This window comes from Fukomys damarensis, unplaced genomic scaffold (genome assembly GCF_012274545.1).
Source record: "Fukomys damarensis isolate Sample0158 unplaced genomic scaffold, DMR_v1.0_HiC HiC_scaffold_13, whole genome shotgun sequence".
In the NCBI taxonomy this organism is placed as follows: domain Eukaryota; kingdom Metazoa; phylum Chordata; class Mammalia; order Rodentia; family Bathyergidae; genus Fukomys; species Fukomys damarensis.
Window position 1 is genome coordinate 12,468,663 of NW_022900925.1, and position 20,745 is coordinate 12,489,407.

Sequence of the window (20,745 nt, forward strand, 5' to 3'; positions counted from 1 at the left end):
TTTTTTTTTTTTTTTTTTTTTTGGTACCAGAGATTGAACTCGGGTCCTTGCGCTTGCAAGGCAGGCCACCGAACCACTGAGCTAAATCCCCGGCCTTAATACATCCACTTTTGAGGATAGTCAGTACTGTGCTCAGGAGAAATCCTGAAGGTCACCAGGAAAGCAGGGCATGGTCAAGCCTTAGGAAGACCAAGTAGACACTACTGCATTCTGCTGTTTGAAAGGCTGTCTTGATAAGAGGCAGAGCTAGAATCAAAGAGTGAAAAGCTATAGAGAAATGCATTTGGGCTTAGAAAAAGAAAGCATTTTAAAAGTTTATTCATCGCCAGGCATGGTGGCACATGCCTGTAATCCCACCACTTGGGAGGCTGAGGCAGGAGGTTGCTGTGAGTTCAAGGCCAGCCTGGGCTACACAGTGAATTCAAGGTTACCCTGTGTCAAAATAAAATTTTAAAAAATTAAAATGTATGTATCAAATCTTAAATTTATGGACCTAGTAAAAAGTGCCTATCAGCCAGCCCTCAGAAACCCTAACATTATGCCATGATTGTGTCAGATCTTCAAGGAAAACTTCTGACAGTTGAGCCCATCCTGTGATAGGCTGGACCATTGCCTCCCACATTCTGGTGAGTAATCTCTGTAAGAACAGACCAAGGTCAGGCAACTGCTTCAGAAGAGGTATACAGAGGGCATTTGGGTTTGCATTGTACAGGCCTGGAAGGTCCCAGGCAGCATGAGGTTGGAGTAGGGATAAAAAAGAAAGGGTTCCCTGGGTCATGTTTTCCTCATCATAGTCTTTGTCCTTTTCCTTTCCTGCTCCCTCACCTAGTTCACACAAGTGTTTCATTGCCCCTCTGCACAAATGACACCATTTCTTTGCTTCTTGCCCACCCTACCCCATTCCTAATCCATAGCTCATCTATACAGATCTCTCCCAAATTCTTCAAAGTGCTGCCTGCACTCACTGCTGAAGCTTCCCCATCCCAAATTGTCTACCCCTCCCCAATTCTGCCTTCCCAAATGTCTCTTGCGATTAGTCCCAATGTCACATCCACTGGCTTCTTTTCAGTCCCTGTCCTCCCTGAAGCATTTGATACTGGGAACAATTCCCTGCTTCTCAAGACTTTCTCTGCCATTGTTTTCCATGAGCCTGAACTCTGACCTCTGACCCTATCTCCTGTGTCCTCTCCTCCTACTCCACACCCTGCAGATGGCCTGGTTTTGTTACTTTGCACACTGACCCAGCACTCACAGTATCCTCTGCCTGACTACAGACCTCTTTCCTCAGCACCAGACCTTAGTGGCCAGGATGTCTTGTTCTGGATGAACTAGATTCATGTTCTGCTAAAGGACTTCAAGACACATATCTTCCTCTCGTCTTTGACTCCACACCATATTTTGGCTACATTTCTGCATACCTCTGCCTGCCTTCCCTCAGCAGCACTGCCTGCCTAGTTTAACCAGTAGAAATCTCTGTTACCTTTGACTTCTTGCTCACAATTATCCCATTCCACATGCAAGTCAACAGTGGATTTGTCTGATTTTGCTTTTGAAGCTAGCCCCAGAGCTATAGCCTTTGCTTAGAGTTCTGTCATCTCTTAGCCTGGTTTCCTTTCCTCTCTTCCAACCCATCCCTAAAATGCTTCACAAATTATGTGTTTAAAAACATGCCACACCTTTCTTTAATCCCTTCCTCAAATACTTTTGGGGCTTCCCTGCCACCTACCCTGAGCCTAGGCTGGTCTTCAGTTCTACCACCCTAGCATCCCATTCTCCAGGCACTTGTTGATCCAGCCACAGGTTGCTAGTACTCAGTCCTCAAAAGCACCACAGTGTGACCTGCTGTCCAGCCATGCTGGGATTCCAGCAGCACTTTCTGGAAGAATAGACAGAGAATAGCACAGGGATGGGAGTTGGTGGTGAAACTGTAAAATCCAGTGCCTTATAAGAGTAGCATGCCAAATGTGGCTTGTCTATTGCCCTGTCTGACCCAGCAGGCACTTCTGGATGAGAGTGTGACCCATCCCAGTACCCAGTCAAGCACATTAGTGTGCAAAAGCCCTCCCTAACCTCAGCTGAGACCTTGAACAGGAGACAGGCTGTGATGCAGGAGATGCTGGATTCCCTGGAGCCCGTGAGCCAGCATCATGGTAGAGCTTCCTGCTGCCTCTGCTTTCATCTCCTACCTGTTCCCCTCCTTTCCTTCCCACTGCCATAGTTTGCATGTTGAATGTCACCTAAGGCCCACATGGTAAAAGCGTTGGTCCTCAGGGTGGCACTTTTGGAGATGGTAGAATCTTTAGGAGGTACGGCCTAGTAGAAGCTCCATAGGTCACTGGGGTCGTGCCTTTGAAGAAGATTGTGGGATCTAGTCCCTTCTTCCATTCCTGGCTATGAGGTGAGCAGCGTGTCCTCTCCACCACTGCCATAAGCACACCCACCAGAGGTATAGAAGCTATAGATCCACCTAATCGTAGACTAAAACAGTGGTAATGAACCCATGGTGCACATGCCACAAACTGGCTATTATTGTAAGCTCTAGAAGGTTTGCCATCATTGGACTAGAATCTCTAAAATCATGAGTCAGAATAAGCCTTTTTTCTTTGAAGTTTCTCAGGTATTTTAGTATAGTGACAGCAGACTAACACACCTTCCTTACTGGTCTTCATACTAATCCTTAAGTATGCTAACTTTATTCCTGCCTCAGTATTTGCAGTTGCCAAATACTCTGCCAAAAATGCATTTCCCAAGATTTTTTAATGGTTTTCCCCTTCACATCATTAAATGTCAGGTCAAATACAGCTTTCACTGAAGTTTCCCCAGATTAAATATTTCCTCTGGTTTCCCCACATTTGTCACTTATCTACTAACTTTATTTTGTATTTCTCCATAGTTCTTACCATAATGTGCATTTATATTATTCAGTCATTGTGTAATTGTTTATTGTCTTATCTTCCCCACTGGAGGGCAAGGACTTTGATTTGTTTACCATGATCTCCCTAAAACTGCAATAGTGCCTGGCATAGAATGGCCATGCAGCAATGTTTGAGGAATGAACAAATGAATAAATAAGTATCCAAAACAATTGCAGGGACTTCAGCAATTCGGATGCAGACTGAAGTTGCCACTGCGCTCTCTACAGTCTGAGAGCATTATTGGCTGGCACTGAGCCAAAGTCACCAGTGGGTTCATGGACAAGCAGCTGATGAAGGCTAAGGTGGCCTTGCACTTGCTCCTAAACCTCCAACACTCCTTATGTCAGGAAAAGTCCTGCCTGTCCCCCAGAAGCCTTGGCCAGTCCCTCACCCCGGCCTAAGCCTGCTTCCTCAGTGTTTGCCCTCCCAGTCCCTGCTGCTACCTCTTTTTATAGCATCCATGTGATTGCGCCATGAATTATTCTTCATTGTTTACCCCTGTCTCTCCCAGGAGATTGAAAGCAGATCAAGGGCAGGGACTGTCATAAAAGCCTCTTTGTGTTCAGTAGTTGTCAGTGAAATGAACGAACAAGGTTAGGCTTGTCTGAACGTGGACCTGGTCACTGACTGTTCCTGGCCTCTGTAAGACAGGGCATCTCCTGGCAGAAATCAGTGTAGGCACAAGGGGTGTAATACCCCCACAACACGATTAGGGGCACATTTAGAAATTGAAACAAGCTTTGAATAAAGAAGGAATTGTGTGATGACACATGCATTGGTATACTACGTGGTCTCGTTCCCCTTGCCTTTTCCACCCACAATTTACTAAATGCCCACTGACTGCCAGCTTCTTTGATCGCACGAGGGGCTGAGGGAAGATACCATGAGGGAAGGGCTGTATGATTCAGGGTCCCTCCTTTTTCTGACTTCATCTGTTCTAAGCTGCTTTCACCGGTGATGCTCCAGATGTCAGGCTGGCTTAAACAGAGTGCTGCGCTTGCAAACAGCAAGACACTTCAGAATCTGCAAAACCACTTTATCCTTTATACTTAAATGAAGACCCAAATCCACTATTCCTTTTCTTTCTGGTTGGGCCTCTCGAGGTGTGACGTCAGAACCACACCTCAGTGGGTGTAACTCAAAAGTCCCTCTCCAAATCCCTCGTTGCCACCTGCATGAGTTGTCTGGGTGGGCAGGCTCTACTGACGCTTTCTCCTTGCCAGCCTGAGGTCTGCGGATCAGGCTTCATGGTCTGGGCTGCTCCAGACGGGGAACCGCAGGGCAGGCTCCTTCGTGGGATGACAGGAGCGGCTGGTTGACAAGTCAGAATCAAGTAGCATTCACGGTTCCCTAGAAAGGGTGGGGCCACCTTATTCTTTCAGGTGGCTATTTTTATATAATTACTAATTTTAATGTACATGTGTTTTTCTTTGTTGCTTATCTTCACTTAAGAATCCTGAAATGTTACCCTAGACTCAGTCCTCCTATTCCCTTTTTAAAAATATTCACAGTGGCATCCTGTAGCCTGTTGGGTATGCTTGTCATTTTTAGGTACAGACCTCTTCTATTGTATTTCTACTTCCTTGCAACACATTTCCAGGAATGGAATTACTATACACGAAAAGAAGGTATAAGCATTGTAATAGCTCGGGAACCCTGCTGCCCAATTTCTTCACCAAAAGGCTATGCTAATTCACACTGCTGCTGGCAGTGTGTTTCAGGTGGTTTTACCACAGGCTCAACAGCATGAGACTTTATAATTTTTGCTAATGTTTACTAATTTAGTAGGTGTAAAATGGCACATTAGGATCGCTCTAATTTGCATTTCCGTGATTATAGTGAGAATGAGCCTGTATGTAGGTGCTGATGTAAGTCTACTCTTGCTAATGGCCTCCCTGCTGCCTCTCAGCCATTATTTCTGTCTGCCTTTGGCTGGCTATCATTCTTTCCCTCTCTCTCTCTTTTAAGCCTGACTTGACTGTCTCTTTCTCTCAGCTCTTCTCTGATTTTAATTGGCCAGGCATGTGGCCAAGTCCTGATAAGCTGCTACCAGACCTGGGCATAGGGATCCAAGCACCAGGCTCTAGGCTGTGGTCTCTGAGGCTTCCCTCACCTGAGCTATATTTCTGAATTCAGATGGTACCCTTCCTTCCACCTCATCAAGGGCCCCTTTTATCTCTCCGCATGACTTCACCTGGGCTGTCTTGCTGCTGGGTCAGATCCAGGGGCTCTGAGATTGAAGAAGTAGCTGGGAGTGCCCCTCAGTAATCTCCTCCAATGAAGTGTATTGGGTGCGCCACCTCAGGGAACTGGCTAGGTGGGTCTGCGGGACTAGGCATTTGGGAATATGTGTTCTGAAAGAGCCAGTGAGTGGAATCCCCGCTCCGGAGATGGGGATGGCAGAGGGGCCCATGGAGGAGACTGTGGCTCCAATGGCCTGCCTGCTGCTCTAGCAAGCCACTTGAGGCGGTGGAAAGAGCTTACCTCTCAGGCAGAAACCCTCTAGGCCTCAGGTAGACAGAGGGCCACTAGTACCCCGTGGACTAGCAGGGCCAGAGGAGGGCTCTTTAGTAAAAGGTGAAAGATTTATATAATCTGAAGCGAAACTAGAGTATAAGAGGAGGGCTCTTGTACTTCCAATGACATTGAGGAGTTTCAGAAAGGGGCAGCTGACCTTGAGGGAAGTCTTTGAGGGTGCACTTGGTGAATCCCTAACGGCAGGCCAACTGCTGACTCCGGGCACTGCACCTGCCCCATTGCTGCTGGTCATGAGGCAGTTGGGTCCTGAGAGTTTGGCTCTCTATAGTCCCCTCTCAGCCCCGGACAGTGGTCCCAGAGCATTAGAGTCCCAGATTGTTAAAAGCCAGAAGGTAACTCAGACTTCATATTCTCATTCTATCATTTTGTTTAACTTTTAGCATTTGGCTTTTAAAATAATTATTATTCTACAAACAATGCGTGCCAATTTCTAGGATATTTGGAAAATATAAAAAACTATAAAGAGGAAAATATCAACCCCCACCTCAGCTCATCAAAGATAACTGCTGTTATATTTCCATTTCAACTTTTTTCTATGCTCATCTACTTTTTTATTACTAATATCATATATATGCTTTCTTTCTACTTTGTTTAGAATATAAGATTTTCAACATAGTAAAATATCCCTCACAAACACTTTTGTTTTGTTTTGTTTTGTTTTTTAAGACAGTGTCTCACTATGTGGTTGAGTCTGACCTGGAACTCACTATGTAGCCCAGGCTGGTTTCGAACTCAGAGCGATCCTCCTGCCTCAGCCTCCCAAGTGCTGGGATTACAGGCGTGTGCCACCATGTCCGGCTTTCACAAACACTTTTAATGACTACATAATAGTCTTTTTTCTAGTACTGGGGACTGAACCCAGGTCTTTCCATAAGCTGGACAAGTGCTCTGCCACTGACCTCCATCCCCAGCCTTGCATAATAATCTTTCAGATGGACACCTATTACTTACTGTTCCCCAAATGCTGGGTAGAGAGACTACTCTCTAGTTGCTGTTTGTCATGAGGGAAGTTGGACAGATGGATACTATTAATGAGTTCTTAGGCATCAGGGCCAAGTTTTACAGAGACATTTCTGGTGGACTGACTTGTGGGGGCACTGGAGACAGGAAGGCCAGCTGGGGAGATACCAATAATGTGATCAACACAGAGGACTGGCACAGATGAATACATGCATGTGGCTGCAGGAGGCAGGAAAAACTAGGGGTCTGGGGAGACCTCCCACCATGTCCTCTTCTCTGGGAAAGAGCCATTTTTATCTGCTACACGTCAGGCAAAATCTATGCCAACTGCCAAAGACTTCACCTCAAATCTAGCAAATAAGAGACAGGACAGTATGGATTACGTTATATTTAAAGCCAGCCCTCACAATGCCTATAATTTTTTATTCTGACTCCATAATTATGGCTCAAGACCAGTCAGATCATAGTTATCCCCACATCAACCTGCTGTTGGGACACATTGAATTAAAGGGTTTGCTGCCCTTTAAGATTCTATTTTGGATGCCAAGCACTGGCAGGTAACAGGCCTTTCACAAGGCCTGTCTTGTCAGAGTCCCTCCCTGGAAGCCTGCTCAAAGGCCAGATCAGCACCAGGTTTTTGAGAGGCCGTCTATGGCTTGTGAGCAGTTGGGATACCATGGTGTTGCCCAACCCCAGCCCTGGGCCTCAGTCTGAACTAGGGTCCTGGAGAGCCAAGGTGAGCACTATCCTTGGTCAAACCTATTTTGGAACAACTCCCTTCTGGAAGGTTTCTAAATATTTCTTTCCCCAGGCCATGACATGGGTAGGGAGGTGGTTGGGGGATGGAGGTGGACCAAGCCCTGGATGTTTGGCATAGTAATCGTCAGACAGGCTGGCATTACACAAAGGGGGGAGCCCTGGTGAGCAACCATGCCTTGGCCAATCAAGGTTCCCTTCCCAGTGGATCTACATACCTCTGCCCCGCAGTGACACCCCAGATGGAGAAAGGGTGGAAAGGTCCCCAGTCACTGACCTGGAGCCCGGGCAGGGGTCAGGAATGCCGCCTGCCTTTCCTCCATATGACCCTCCTAAACCTGGTTTAGCCTCCCTATGCCCCTGGAGGGGAAGGGAAAACAGCTCCCATTCATCATAAGCTCCAGGGCCTAGCTCTGTCTGACACACGTGCCTTCTCAATTACTTCTCACATTGCCCTGCCAGAGAGGTGCGTGACCAGTGCCATTGAAATTTCTACTTGAGGCATGAGGACATAGAGTTCAGAGAAGTAAAGTGTGCAGCTTGGGGACACTGAGCTCATGTAAAGGAGTGAAGCTGGAAGCCAGTTGTCTGCACATAGTTCATATAGTTCATAGGGAATGGCCTGAAATCACCAGCCCTGCCCCCACAGCTCGGCTGCTTTAGTGTTCACGGCACCTTACTAAGCACGTAGGCCTAAGGAAGCTCCCTAGAAGGACTGGTGGTACACGCTGCTTCCCCCGTTGTCGCCATCCACAAGACTGCCTCCTTCGAGACTTCCCAGACAGGACATTTTTCCTGTGTGTTTCTTACTAGATCAAAATATGGTACATGGTAGGTGCTCGGTAACTATCCTTTGTAAGAAAAATGGAAAGCCTGAAAAATTACTTGTTTTCAAAACATTGCTTGGAATTCATCCTAAGAAGCCTTTTCTGGTTCGCTCAGGTCAAGTTAACCTTGACTTCCTCTATACAAGGAGTTATTGACTTGGGTCTGTCCTCCAGGGCAGGGACAGGGTCTAGTTCTGCTCTGTGATCCCAGCCCTCAGCACAGACCAAGCATCTAGCAGAGAACTGAAATGCTCTTTGCAGGTGCAAACACACACACACACACACACACACACACACACACACCCACACACACACCTGTAAACACTGCTTCAGACTCACATCAGTGGCACTGAGACTGCCTGGCAAGTACAAGGTCCTGAGTTCAATCCCCAACACCCCCCCTCAAAAAAAAAAGACATTAAGGCCACCATGACCCGAACTAAGTAGCTGCCCATGTCACTGGGCTGAAACCACAAGGGGTTGTTGGCATGCCAGGACTGTTTGCTGAGGACGGGAACACTGAAATAAATTCTAACTTTAAAAAAGAAACACATCCAGTAGGTATCCTATTTATGTGACAGTCTGCTCCATTTTTAGGTTGCAGCCCTCCTGCTTTACCTCCTCAAGGTGAGCCCTGCCCTCCTATGGGGCCCTTCTACACCCTACCCGGTAATCATGGCCCTACCTGCCCTCTGTGCCCTCCCCGTTTGCCCTCTGGGGTTCCCCTCGATTGCAGGGTGTGAGCTTGCAGACGTCCAGTGGACCTGTCTCATGCCTGGCCCCAGACTCCCTCCTGCCTTCCCTCCCTGATCCAGGAGTTACTGAGGAGAGGTTGGAGGCAGCCCAGGGCCCTGGCGTGTATGGGGGTGGGAGTGGGGCAGGCATGGAGTCAGTCTGTGACTGACCACAGTGGTGCGGGCTCACAGTTGCTGCACAGAGGATCCAGCCATGCTTCTCCTGGGCCAGCTTCTGCCACTCCCTCCTTCAGACAACATACAGGGCCATGGTGCAGAGCTGAGCTTTTGGAGCCAGAGTGCACTACAGTTGGCAAAATTTAGAGACCTCACCTACCTCCCTAAACTCCCCCAACCCTCAGACTCCTCATGGCCAAAGGGAGTGGCCTGTGAAGAGGACCAACCGAGTCACTGAGTGAGGCAGGGAAGGTCCATGGCTGGCTACTGCAATCGGGAAAGAAATCCAAATTCTAGAGCAGTAGTCTTGTAGCTCAGAAACGACAGATACAGATATAGATAGATACAGATATAAATCTATTTTTTCTTTCTTTCTTGTTCTTTTTGAGACGGGGGTCTCTATAATTTAGGCTGGTCTTGAACTCACTATGTAGCCCAGCCTGACCTCAAACTCACAGCAATCCTCCTGCCTCAGCCTCCTGAGTGCAGGGATTACAGGCGTCACCACCAAGCCGTGCTCAAAACTGCTCTTGATGTTTTCTGATTTTCCTTAAAGCCATTTTAAGCACTCATCAAAGTTCAAGTGCCAGGTGACCCAGCCTGTTTTGTGAGCCCCCAGATGGGCCCACCTTGGCTCCTGGCAACAGAAGAAGAGCCAGTGGCTCTGAAAACAGCACTGCCTGTGGCATCATGGGGGCCAAGAGGACCTTTCTCACTGCCTCTGTCCCTTCTTCATTCTCACGACTCTCATCCCCTCTGTCCACTCGCTTGTCTTCAGGGGTCCCAAGGAGCATCCCACCCTCTGATAGGAACCCTGCTCCTAACAGGACACCAGCCTGGGGGAGGAGTCCCAAGGGACCCTCTGTATGACAGCAGCTCCTTCCAGCATCAGTGAAGTTCCAGAAAAGGGATCAGGGCAAGCCCAAGCCCAAGCGTCCCTCAGCATCGGATCGGGCAGACACCCAAAACCGCAGCTACAGTTTCCAGAGAGCCAAGCCTCCCACTGCAGGCACAGTAAACTGAGAAGCACTGTAGCTATAAATGTGAAGTGGTGAACCGCAGGACACTGCCGCAGCCCAGCAGCAGGCAGAAGCCTGCTCCCAGACGCCCTGCAGGCTGTAGGCCTGGCCTGCCAAGCCTCAGAAATAGCCCAGAGCTGTCTGCCAGGTCTTGGAGTTCCACGCTCTGAGCAAGGCTGTTGGGGTTTCCATAGGGGCAGGAGTCACAAAGGCAGAGCACTCACTGCCTAGCTAGGGTACGGGCAGGACACCACACAGCAGTTTCCACACCAACTGTCACTGTCACTGGTGTCGACTCATAAACGTAATCTCACTTTCTGTTGACTTCGGAGCACTACCATCTTTTGGCGCTCAGTGCTTAAAGTCTTGCTACTGCCCTGAGTGGCGCCAGGCCGCAGGTTCAGGCCCTCTGGAGGATACCTCCAGCACAATCAGTTACCTGATTGTAGGGTGGAACTCATGTGGTCCTGGCAGGCATCCTTCTTGGTACTGCAAGAAAGAAGACTGTGGGCAGGGGCAGCAGTGGCTGACACTATCAATTCAGGGTCCCCAGAGTCTTGCCAGGGTGGCCGTGCCCATTGCCTAGGCAAGGAACCACAGCTAGAGAAGAGAGTGCAGAGTCCATCAATGCCTCCTGCAAGTCAGGCCTGGACAGGAGAGGCCTGATAGAAGAGTCTGGGGGGACAAAAGAGGCCCCTTCACCCATGACCTCTCAGAGCCTACTAAGGTGAGGTCTCTCCTCAGCACCCTACTCCACTGCACCCTATAGTGAAGCCAGTGAAGACGGTGGATGTGAGACATCACCTGATACGTCTAGTGAGCTGGCCAGGGAAGGCAAATCACCTCAGCCTGTTTGTCATCTGGCCCAAAGAATGCAGAGACAAGCATCTCTTCTTACAGGAAGGAATCCAGGGTTATACCATGGAGCCGTTTGGGGGAAAGCCCCTCTCAGTGGGATTGCCCTGAACTGTGTCTCTTCAATGTCCGTCAGCTAAGGATCCCTTAAGGAGAAGGAGGAGATGAACATTTGGGGTGCTCTACCAGCTACAGCAGAAGATGTGATCTGAGAACTCTGGGCTGAGTGATGGGGAAGAGAGACCCTGACTGAGTACCTCCAGACCCCAGACCTGAGGATCACCAGTGAGGGAAGGTCCAGGGGCCTGACCCCTTGACGGAAGACCATACCCACCCCCAAGAGTCGGGCAGTTTAGCTTCCCAAATCTGCTAAGCGGAAAAATTTGGAAAGGTTGGGCCCATGTTTATTACTAAAAGAATTTTTTTCCCAAATTTCTCATCTATAAAAAAACTTTTAAAACATCATAGAAGGAGAGTGAAAGAAAAGTTTAATATGAGGAAAAACAGTTTTCTTGTGCAGGACATGACGCTGTAAAGTTATTGTTTCTCATCTAATTGAATCTAATAACCCATCCTGAAGCATTCATTCATCCAGTATTTATTGTGTACCCTCTGTGTGCCAGACGTGTTAGAGGTATAAGGGACCCAAGGGTGATGAAAATAGATACACAAAAACCCCTTGCCTTTTACACTTTACCTTTTTAGAGACAGAGGAGAGGTAGATATGACATAGAAGAAGATAATTACATAGTATGTAAAAAAAATGAAAAGTGGAATAGAGAAAAGACAGGTATGGAGGATGCAGGGCAGGTGAGAGAGTTGTAGTTTAAAATGGGCTGAGAAATATATTTGAGCAAAGATTTAAAGGCACAGTAGGGACAAGAATAGACTTTTCATACTCTAGATAGCAAGATCCATGCCCCTGGAACAGAGGGAGTCAGTGGTTCTCTGTCTTGGGTGATTTTGCTCTCCAGGAGACATTTAGCAAAGACCGGAGACATTTTTCATTGTCACAGTTTGATGTGGAAAGAGAGTTGCTACTGGCATGTAGTGAATAGAAGTCGGGATGCTGCTCAGTATCCTACAGTGTTCAGAACAGCCCCTTACAATAAAGAATTATTCAGTCCAAGATGTCAGTAGAGCTGAGGTCAAGAAACCCTGGAGCAAGTGAGGGGAAAAGGAACAGGAGAACTGGCCAGAGAAGTCAATGCCAGCCAGAGAACCAGTATTTTGACACTGGAGAAGCTGATTCAGAAACTGTTATGGAAAAATATATGGAACTGGCTAGGGGAAAAATGAAAAAGAGGAATACATCTTTCGAGGTCTTAACATATAAAAATTTCTGACAAATGACTGATTTCTTTAATATATAAATAGTTCTTTAAAATTAATGTGAGGAGGTATCCTTAAAAAATACTTCTTGGGAAAATAAGCAAAAGACAGAGATGCCACTGAAAAAGATAAACAAATGGATTATAACCATTTGGAAAATGCTCAGCCTTACAACTTCAAGAAACACATGGCACAGGGTATATCTCAGTGGCAGGGCACATGCTTAGCAGGCATGAGGTTCCAGTACCACCAAGAAAAGAAGACAAAGAATTACAAATAAAAGTCATGAGATAGCATTTCTCAATAATTGGATGAGCAAAGGTTGTGATTTAGTGCGGAGCAGCTAAGGTTATGTGAGAGCAGGTTTCACCCCCAATTCTGGATAATATAACATTAGTTCAACATTTTGGGAAGGAATTTGGCCACTTCTGTCTCAGAATGAAAATCCGCATCTCTTGACCCAGCATGTCATCCTAGGAAAGTATTATTCACACATAAGTACACAAAGATATATACACAGATTTGTTTATGACAGCAATAGCAATATACCAGACACAACCTAAATGCCCATCGACAGGGGACTTGCTTATTCTACAGTACATACTTACAGTGGAATATTACACAACTTTTTAAAACTAAGTCTCACGCTTAGGCACATGTCCAAGAGAAATAGAAACAGGCCCACAAAAAGACTTGTACAGAGATGATTTAGAACAGCTTTATTTATAATGCCCCCTAACTGCAATGGCTCAAATGTCCACCAACAGAATAGACAAACTGTGTTATATTCATACAATGGATTACTAGTTAGCAACAACAACAAAAGGAATGATCAGATACACACAGCAACAGGAATGAATTTCGACTTTGTTAAGCAAATATGTGTTGTATGATTCTATATCTATGACACTCAGTGGACAAAACCAGTCTACGCTGACAGAAATCAGAACCTACTTGCCCAGAAGAGAAACCGATTACTGGAAGGGGCAAGAAGAATTCTGAGAGAGAGAGAGTGAATGACTTGGGGTATTAATTACATGGTAATTGTCAAAATTACTGGATTGTATATTTAAGGTCAATGCTATTCACTGAATTTTATTTTATCCCAACTTAAAGACAAAATGAACTATTGAATGAAAAAGATACTAGCCCAGTTTAATGTCTTGAAATAGAATGATCTCCAGATAAATAATTAATGCAGGGTAGAGGGATAGAGACTAAGACAATACACTTATCCTATGTAATAAAGGGAATATATAACTTTACCTAATTTTCATATATGTATTGTTTCTAGAAGGATATGTAAGAAACTGTTAACCTTGGTGGCATTTCTTTAGGGGACACGGGGAACTCAAAGTCTGAGGGAGAGATATGTCTCAATACTTTTTGTAACTGTTGGAATTTCTAGTATTGTGTTCATATTCAACTTGTATTATAAAGCATAGTTTTAAATTCTTGATTGGATAAAAAGATGTTCTGAGATTGACTTAATATTTTTCTACCCTTGAGAGCTGGAATTGGGGGCACTGCCAGGAGGGGTGGCTGTGCCTCTGTAAGTGGAAGTGTGCACTTGGGCAGCAGATCAGGAAAGCATGTGGAAGATGTCACTGGGGCAGGGAAGTGAGTCCTGGCTCAGGGCATAAATAAAATAAACTGAGAATCTGATTGCAAATATTTCAACCTGAAATGACAACCTTCTGACTGCATAATGTAAAAGCTTATCCCACAAAGTACAAGATTCATCTGGGTGAAACTTTTTTTTAATCTGAAGACATTGTTTCCCTCGTAGGTTAAGAGATGAGGCTTTTAAGAGACCATGAGACTACCTGGAGGGAGGTATTCTGCACTAAGAATGGGACAACTAGGTATAGTTTTTAAGCAGATAATCCAGTATTTGGTCTTTACATTTAAAATTAAGACTGTACCGGAAGGGTCTTACCAAGACCATTCTTACTCATTTTGAGGACTGGACTCTGTGCTAGTGGGTTAATGTCCTGTTTGGAGTCAAGAGCAAAAGCTCCTAGAGAGTGTGCAAGAGGTGTTTAAGGAGAGAAGACTCCACCTATAGCAGGCAGATGCTGAACTCACCAGCCCTGCCAGAGAGGGATGCCCAGGTTCTTCCCCAAGGATGACCTCAGCCTGCCCTCGGGAGCTCCCAATTCAGGGATCAGAGAGTAAGGAGCCTGGGTGCTTGGCCTTTGTAACATATAGTATCTTTATAGCATCATAAGTTCCTGAGGAAAATGTCAAGAGAGGAATCCTGGTCAGAATCATGTGTTCAGGTAACCTTCATCCCCAGTGTCTGTTTCGGGCACTGAGAAGAGAGAGTGTGAGGCTCTTGGGTAGAATCTCTTTAAAATCTGTTAGAGGCAAAACACAGATGGGGGAAGGCCTGAGATGGCCTTCTGCAAGTGGCTGAGCCTCAGCTGGGAGCAGAGAGTGGGTGCGTGGAACAGGCTCTGAGGTGAGACGGCATAAGGAATGGGGATGAGGGTGGGACAAGGAGCTGTATCTGGCACAGGCAGAAGGCCAACTGGGAGGGAGGGTCCGTGGCTCTGGAAAAAGCCTCTTAGAAAACCACTAGTCTATTCTCTTGATGATGGAAACTGAGGCCCAGAGAACGGAGTGTGTTGTTTGGTGTCAGTTGTTAGGAATGAGCTTGGTCTTCGCCACAGAGGTGCCCTGGCCTTTTGGAGTGTAGACATTCCGGAAGGTTTCGACCAGAAGACACATGCTCTCTTGCTACTTAGCAACATGTTCCTACTGAATTCATGAGAAAGGAGCCACTCAAATGGCCCGGAGTGATAACACCAGGCACTTTCCCTCACCTACCCAGCACCTTTCCTCCACCACACCCCTGTCAGAGCCTGTATTTTTTAGTGGGCGGAAATCCTTTGATTTCAGAAAACACAAACCAACTCCTTAACTCCAAGAAATGAGTCTTAATTGATTTCTTGGTATTCCACTTTACTTTGTCAATAATTGTTCAAGGGCTGGGGATTTAGCTCAGTGGTTCCACCACCTGCTTCACAAGGGCAAGGACCCGAGTTTGATCTCCGGTACCAAAAACAAAACAAAAGAAAAAACCAATAATTGTTCAAAAGGTGGGTATGTGATCTGGTTCTTGCCAGTGAGACATAGACAAAGGCCATGTTTTTCTAATAAAAGGGAAAGATGCACAGTCAGGCCCCACTCTGAACCCCTTTCTTCCTGCCTTGAAGAGAGATGCATATGTAGGCTTAGAATCCAGCATAAGGGTGAAAGTGTGATCCCCTAAAGATAACAGTGATCTAGAGCCCAAATCTTTGGTGGCTTAAATGTACTTTCAGACTTCTGTTAAGTAAACACTAAATGGCCCTATGGTTTAAGCCACCGTATGCTGTGGTTTCTTTTATTTGCAGTCAAAAGCATTTCCTATTCCCATAGGCCATAGACGTGAGTACAGTTTCAGAAGGCAGATGTTGCTTAGAAACACCTTTTGCTCTGCCTCCTCAGTTATGGACTCTGCTCTGCCCTCCTGCGACTTCCACCCAACCTCAGAAGCCCTCCTCCTGATGATGTCTAGTGGAGTCCTCTGCCCACCCTGCCAAACCTCCCTTCACTACTCTTTCAATGCCCACTTGAGATGATCTTCCCTGACCTTGCCCACTACCATCAAGTGAGTGCCACTGACCACATGGGTCAGTCATTTTAACGGTCATATGCATTATGGCCTCCTGAGGGAACCAAGGGAATCCAAGCCCCAACTTTATGCTTTTGCCTTGGGACAAAGAACAGCTCTGTCTAATTCAGCACTGTACTGAACACATCTCAGAGGAGACAGCACAGACTCATGGCATGCTGCCAGAAGATCGATTTTTGTTGGAATCATAACTGTCGCTAACTTGATGTGTGACTTAGGACCCTTCCCTTGGCCACTGTGAGCCTTGGTTTTCTTCGATGACAAATGAAGATAACAACTGCCTGTCTCACAGGTTGCTACAAAGATCCAATAAAATAACCAGTGGATTCTCCAGGGACAGTAAGGCCTAGCACCCAGGAGGTGGACAGAGAGTAACTGTTCATTCATCCACCTCCCCTGATGCCCACACCCAGCAGAAAACCAGAGGCGAGTCAGAACAGTGGAAATTTCCATGGGAGACAGAGCATAATGAGGGCAAGGCCTCCACAGTGTGGTCAGGAACTAGATACACACTTGGTCTTTGACAGGCTTTCCTTGGGTTCCCAGACTTTCTCCTGCCCTGAAAAATGCTTTCCATGGACCTTGTCTCTCTGTCACCAACTCTCTGCCAGAGCAGTACAAGAAAAGAAGGAAGGAAGGGAAGGGGAGGGGAGGGGGGAGAGGAGAAAGAAAGAAAAAGAGGAAGGGAGAGGAGGAGAAGGGAAGGAAGGGGAGGGAGGAAGGGAGGGAGGGGAAGGGAAGAACAAGGTGATTGCCTCTCGCGTCTCCCTCTCTCATGGGGTTTCAGAGAGTTTCTATGTCCACACTGCCACTATTACCGGTAAACTCAGGTAGATTCACCCACAAGGTAGGTGTGTGGTTTAGGGACCAGCACTCATTCTGCTCATTCTCAGTGATGCTCTGTTGCTGCCAGGCTTGGCTGCTGTGGCCAGTCAATAGGGGAAGGAATTCCCAGCAGAGCTCAAACTCCAGCCGGACAACTAAACTCTGAGGTGGCCCGGCCACTGGAAATGAATACTGCATCCACTCTGTACCTGAAGATGAGAGAGGACCTAGGTACTTCACGGTGGCCACCAAAGATCCGCAGTGCCCACATGTGGAGTGTAATCCCAGCTGTATGGCACTGGTAGGAAAAAGCATGTCTGCAAAGAGCCAAGCTGGCTTGCCTGGGGGCAAAGAAGGGATCCTTGGGATTTCAGCAGCTGCTGGTCCAGACAACAAAGGGACTTAGGGGTGGAAGGAGGCTCACTGGACAGTTGGGAAATGGGGCCAGATTGTTAGTTAAACGAGGGGAGCTGGTCAGCCAGGAGGAGCTGTGGGAAGGGAGGCAGGTGTCATCCTGAAGTTGGCAAGTCAAAGTGCTTCTCCTTTGGTTTTGGTGCCGTATCAGGATCCAAGAGCTTCCAGAAGGTGCTGTCACTCCAGCAGTTGGGGCTGCCTCCTGGCTGAGTTATCCCCTTCAGAGTGACAAATGATTTGAGGCAGCCAGAGGAGGCACAGGCACTGCCAGGTTATTTCCTCAGCCCCCATCCTGGGGTTCTAATTCCCATGTGGACTACCTGGGACTAAGCAGGTGAGAACCAGAGCCCAGCATAGGCCAGCATGGTGGCTGCCCAGGGCTCCATGGTACAAGGGCCTCTGTCCTGGTCCCTCTCCTACCTGCCAGTCCCAGAGATGATGGCAGGGCCCAGGAAAATGGATCCCATGCCTCTTGAGAGGATCTCTTCACTTCTGAGCCTGCCCATCACCATCTCTGACTCTAGCCCTGAAGGAAGAGGTGACCCACTGGCTGGGTCTTGGTGGGGTGTGGGCACGATTGAGTCACTCTGGGGTGTGAACCCCAAAGCTCTGTGCAAGGTGTGCTGGAAATTTGTAGTCCTCAGGAGAGTGCAGGCCGTGTGCAAGGTCCTGTGGCTCTTCCTAAGTCTTAATGTGTGTAACATTAGCCCAGTCAGGGAAATGATCCAAGTCAAATATGACCCGTCCCCAGGTGTTGACGGACAGAAACACACACATGACTCCAATTACATTCATCATTAGTCCTGTTTTCACCTGGAAAATAAAAATAAATAAATAAATAAAAGAGTAAATAAAACCAGGGTCCAAGTCAGCACCCCTGGGTCTGCTGCTTTGTCAGGACAAGGGCAAATGGGACACTTGGAGAGATGGATGAAGGGCCAGTTTGCTGTGCCTTTGCCATGCTCTGGGGTTCCCCTCGTCCCGGGTAAAGCAAGCTCACATCCACTGTCGTGAATGCTCAGTGACTCTGGGAAGGAGGTGGAACAGAGGTTCCCAGTGCCCATTTTAGCAGTGGAAAATGACCTCAGGATGGTGACATGGGGCAAAAGCCACTCAGGCAAATCATGGCAGAGCTTGGGATGTGACTCCAGACCCAGTGCTTCCCCAGTGATTCGAGTGACCCACAAAGATGTTGCAGCCTCCTTGTGACCCTCCTGTGGATCTTTCCAATGCTCACTCTGCATTCTTTCCCTAACGCGAGTAACCATCACTTGAATACCTCATTGTAGATCTTCTATGGGGACTGGAATCTTCCCTCTTTGTGGAAATGTTTTAGAGATAACCAGCAGAGTATTTATGATAATTACCAACTGGCTGGTCCAAGGTAAGAACCTTTACTTCCAGTTACTCTGGCTCACACACTTTCCTTGTCCCTGACCCAGAGCTGCAAATACATCTTTCTTCCCCCATTAAAGGCCACAAAGCCAAATGTGGCATGGAGAGTTCTTCCTGTGACTGTATTTGCCTCCATGCGTTATCTGCTCCGAAAAGAGGTCACTTTCCCCTCTTCAGACACCTCTACAAGTCTCTTCACCCGCCCTTAGCATTTCCTCTCAATCTAAGCCGCACCCCTCCTGACTATCTTCAGGGTGCTTGCTAGTTTGTGAAATCCATCCTTGGCCATGGAGGTCTCCCATTTACACCCTTCCAAGTGCTCAGCCAGGGTTCCCCTGGTGTCTGTACAGCTTTTTTGGGAGGGAGATTCTGATATCCACTATGGAAACAGGACAGCCGATGAAGTTTGAGATCACTTCAAAAAGAAGAAATGCTGCACTATAAATGCAAATAATGAGCATAGCTCTGGACACTTCCCAAATCATATGCCATTCTTTTGACACTCACATGTCCCTCATAAGTGGGGCATCCCTTATACCAATAGCATCAGAGTCTGAGGGGAGTAAATAAAAGCAGCTGTGTTACCATGTCAGAAACTTTGAGGTGTCCGTAGGCAAACACGATGGCATTAGGCGGGGTGGCCACAGGCAACATGAAGGCAAAGGATGCACTCAGGGTACAGGGGAGCATGACGTACAGCGGATTGAGGCCGATGGAACGAGACTGGGGGAAAACAGCACCACAGCTCACAGCACAGAACACAAAAGCTCTAAGGGTCATAATTCAGGGAAGCATTTCCTGAAGGCTTAGCGTAAACTCCACGCCTTTGTCTTGCTGGGTCCTCTGCCTTTTGCCAGTGATTCTCTGGCAGACAACGCTGCTAAACACTGAAGCCTGGGCTGAGAAGACACCTCCCTTGGGAGGCTTTTCTGAATCCCCGCAAGTCCCTTACTATGTCCCAGAGACCATGCTGGACCCGTAGATTGAGCTTCGTCTTGTGGTGTTATGTGTGTGTGTCTCTCCTCACACAGGCAGAGAGGTCCTAGAGGACTATGACTTCTCATTTTTGTATGCATCTATAAATGTCTATGTTTTTATACATTTGGGATTGTTTTGCATCTAGAATTTGGTATTCACCTTTTTTATTCTATATTTTATGTTTCAGCTACATCTAACCACACAGAATAGGCACCCAGTAGATATTTGTTCAAGAAGTAAATGAATAATGTAATTCATAATGTCTGTCAATACGAAACCCTGTACAGAGATACATGCACATATGCAAAGATGTTCGCTCCAACAAGGTAACAACAAAGCACAGGAAACACACTCAGGGGCCATCAACAACAGGATGGTTAAATAAATTATGGTATATACAAACAATGGAGTGGTATGCAGCTGTAAAGAAGTAGATAGGCTTTATGTGCTAATATGGAAAAATCTCCAACATCTATGTGTAGATTCAAAAAAAAATTAAGGTATTTTAACATGTCCATAAATTGATCCCACTATTTGAAAAGAATGTGTATGATATATCAAAAATACATCTAGCTAAGTGTGGTGGTGCATGGCCTGTAATCCCAGCACTCGGGAGGCTGAGGCAGGAGGATTTCTGTGAGTTAGAGACCAACCTGGGCTATATAGTGAGTTCCAGGTCAGTCTCAACTACACAGTGAGACCCTGTCTCAAAAAACAAACAAACAAACAAAATATATGTATATGTCTAAAAATTAAGAAGTTGTTTCTAGGGAAGAAGCTAGAGGAATAGGGTCTGTACACTGCTTTGTATTGTTAGACATTTTAAAGCCATGTATATGTATTTACCATTGCAACTTAAAACAATCATAGTACGAACATGCTTTCGTTTTATTAAATAATCTCCAAAACAGATTTTTAATGGCTGGATGGTATTATACTATATAAGCATAGATCATTTATTTCACCATTACTATAGATATATTTAAAATAAATGACTGCTATATATCATAACTATGGTTTTAGGCACTGTTTTCCTAAGACATTCTCCCAAACGTGAAATTCCTTAGTTAAAAGAGTACACAGAGACTGCACCCAGTTACATACCCTCAGAGTAGCTGCGTGGTCTCAGGCAAGGCCAGGCTGCTTTCTGGTCCTTCCCCATCCTCGTTTTCCCTGGCTTTGGGTACCACATGCTATATGCACCCCTCCTTCCTCGGTGACCGTGCCAGATGACCACACTCTTTCTCCTTCCCACAAAAGGGTTCCCAGGAGAGGCTATGGAGGTAGGTCTGGGGAATCTTATTCAGGGCTTCTGGTTCTATAAAAAGCTTCTTTTCA

General features: G+C 46.7%; 2 protein-coding genes across 9 annotated transcripts in view; one reads left to right on the forward strand and one right to left on the reverse strand.

The window, feature by feature from the left end:
* The window catches only part of CUNH17orf100 (chromosome unknown C17orf100 homolog), a 56,265-nt gene that overhangs the window by 12,354 nt on the left and 23,166 nt on the right, over positions 1–20,745 (forward strand). The window contains exons 3-4 of one of the 7 annotated variants that reach the window (XM_033762839.1): positions 8,594–8,623; positions 9,686–13,782. The exons of 2 other annotated variants lie outside the window; for them this stretch is intronic. The gene's annotated coding sequence lies outside the window, so the exon portion shown is untranslated. Of the gene's footprint in view, positions 1–556; positions 627–8,593; positions 9,289–9,685; positions 13,783–20,745 lie in introns of those variants that run through there. 4 more of the 7 variants (XM_033762837.1, XM_033762838.1, XM_033762840.1 and 1 more) reach the window with 4 other exon arrangements.
* The window catches only part of Slc13a5 (solute carrier family 13 member 5), a 37,104-nt gene continuing 32,832 nt past the window's right edge, over positions 16,474–20,745 (reverse strand). Inside the window, exons 11-12 of one of the 2 annotated variants that reach the window (XM_010611328.2) lie at positions 19,015–19,152; positions 16,474–17,847 (exon numbers count right to left, since the gene is read on the reverse strand). In XM_010611328.2, coding sequence (XP_010609630.1) covers positions 17,716–17,847; positions 19,015–19,152 — 270 coding nt within the window. In that variant the 3' untranslated portion in view covers positions 16,474–17,715. The remainder of the gene's footprint in view (positions 17,848–19,014; positions 19,153–20,745) is intronic. The other variant, XM_010611329.2, reaches the window with a different exon arrangement.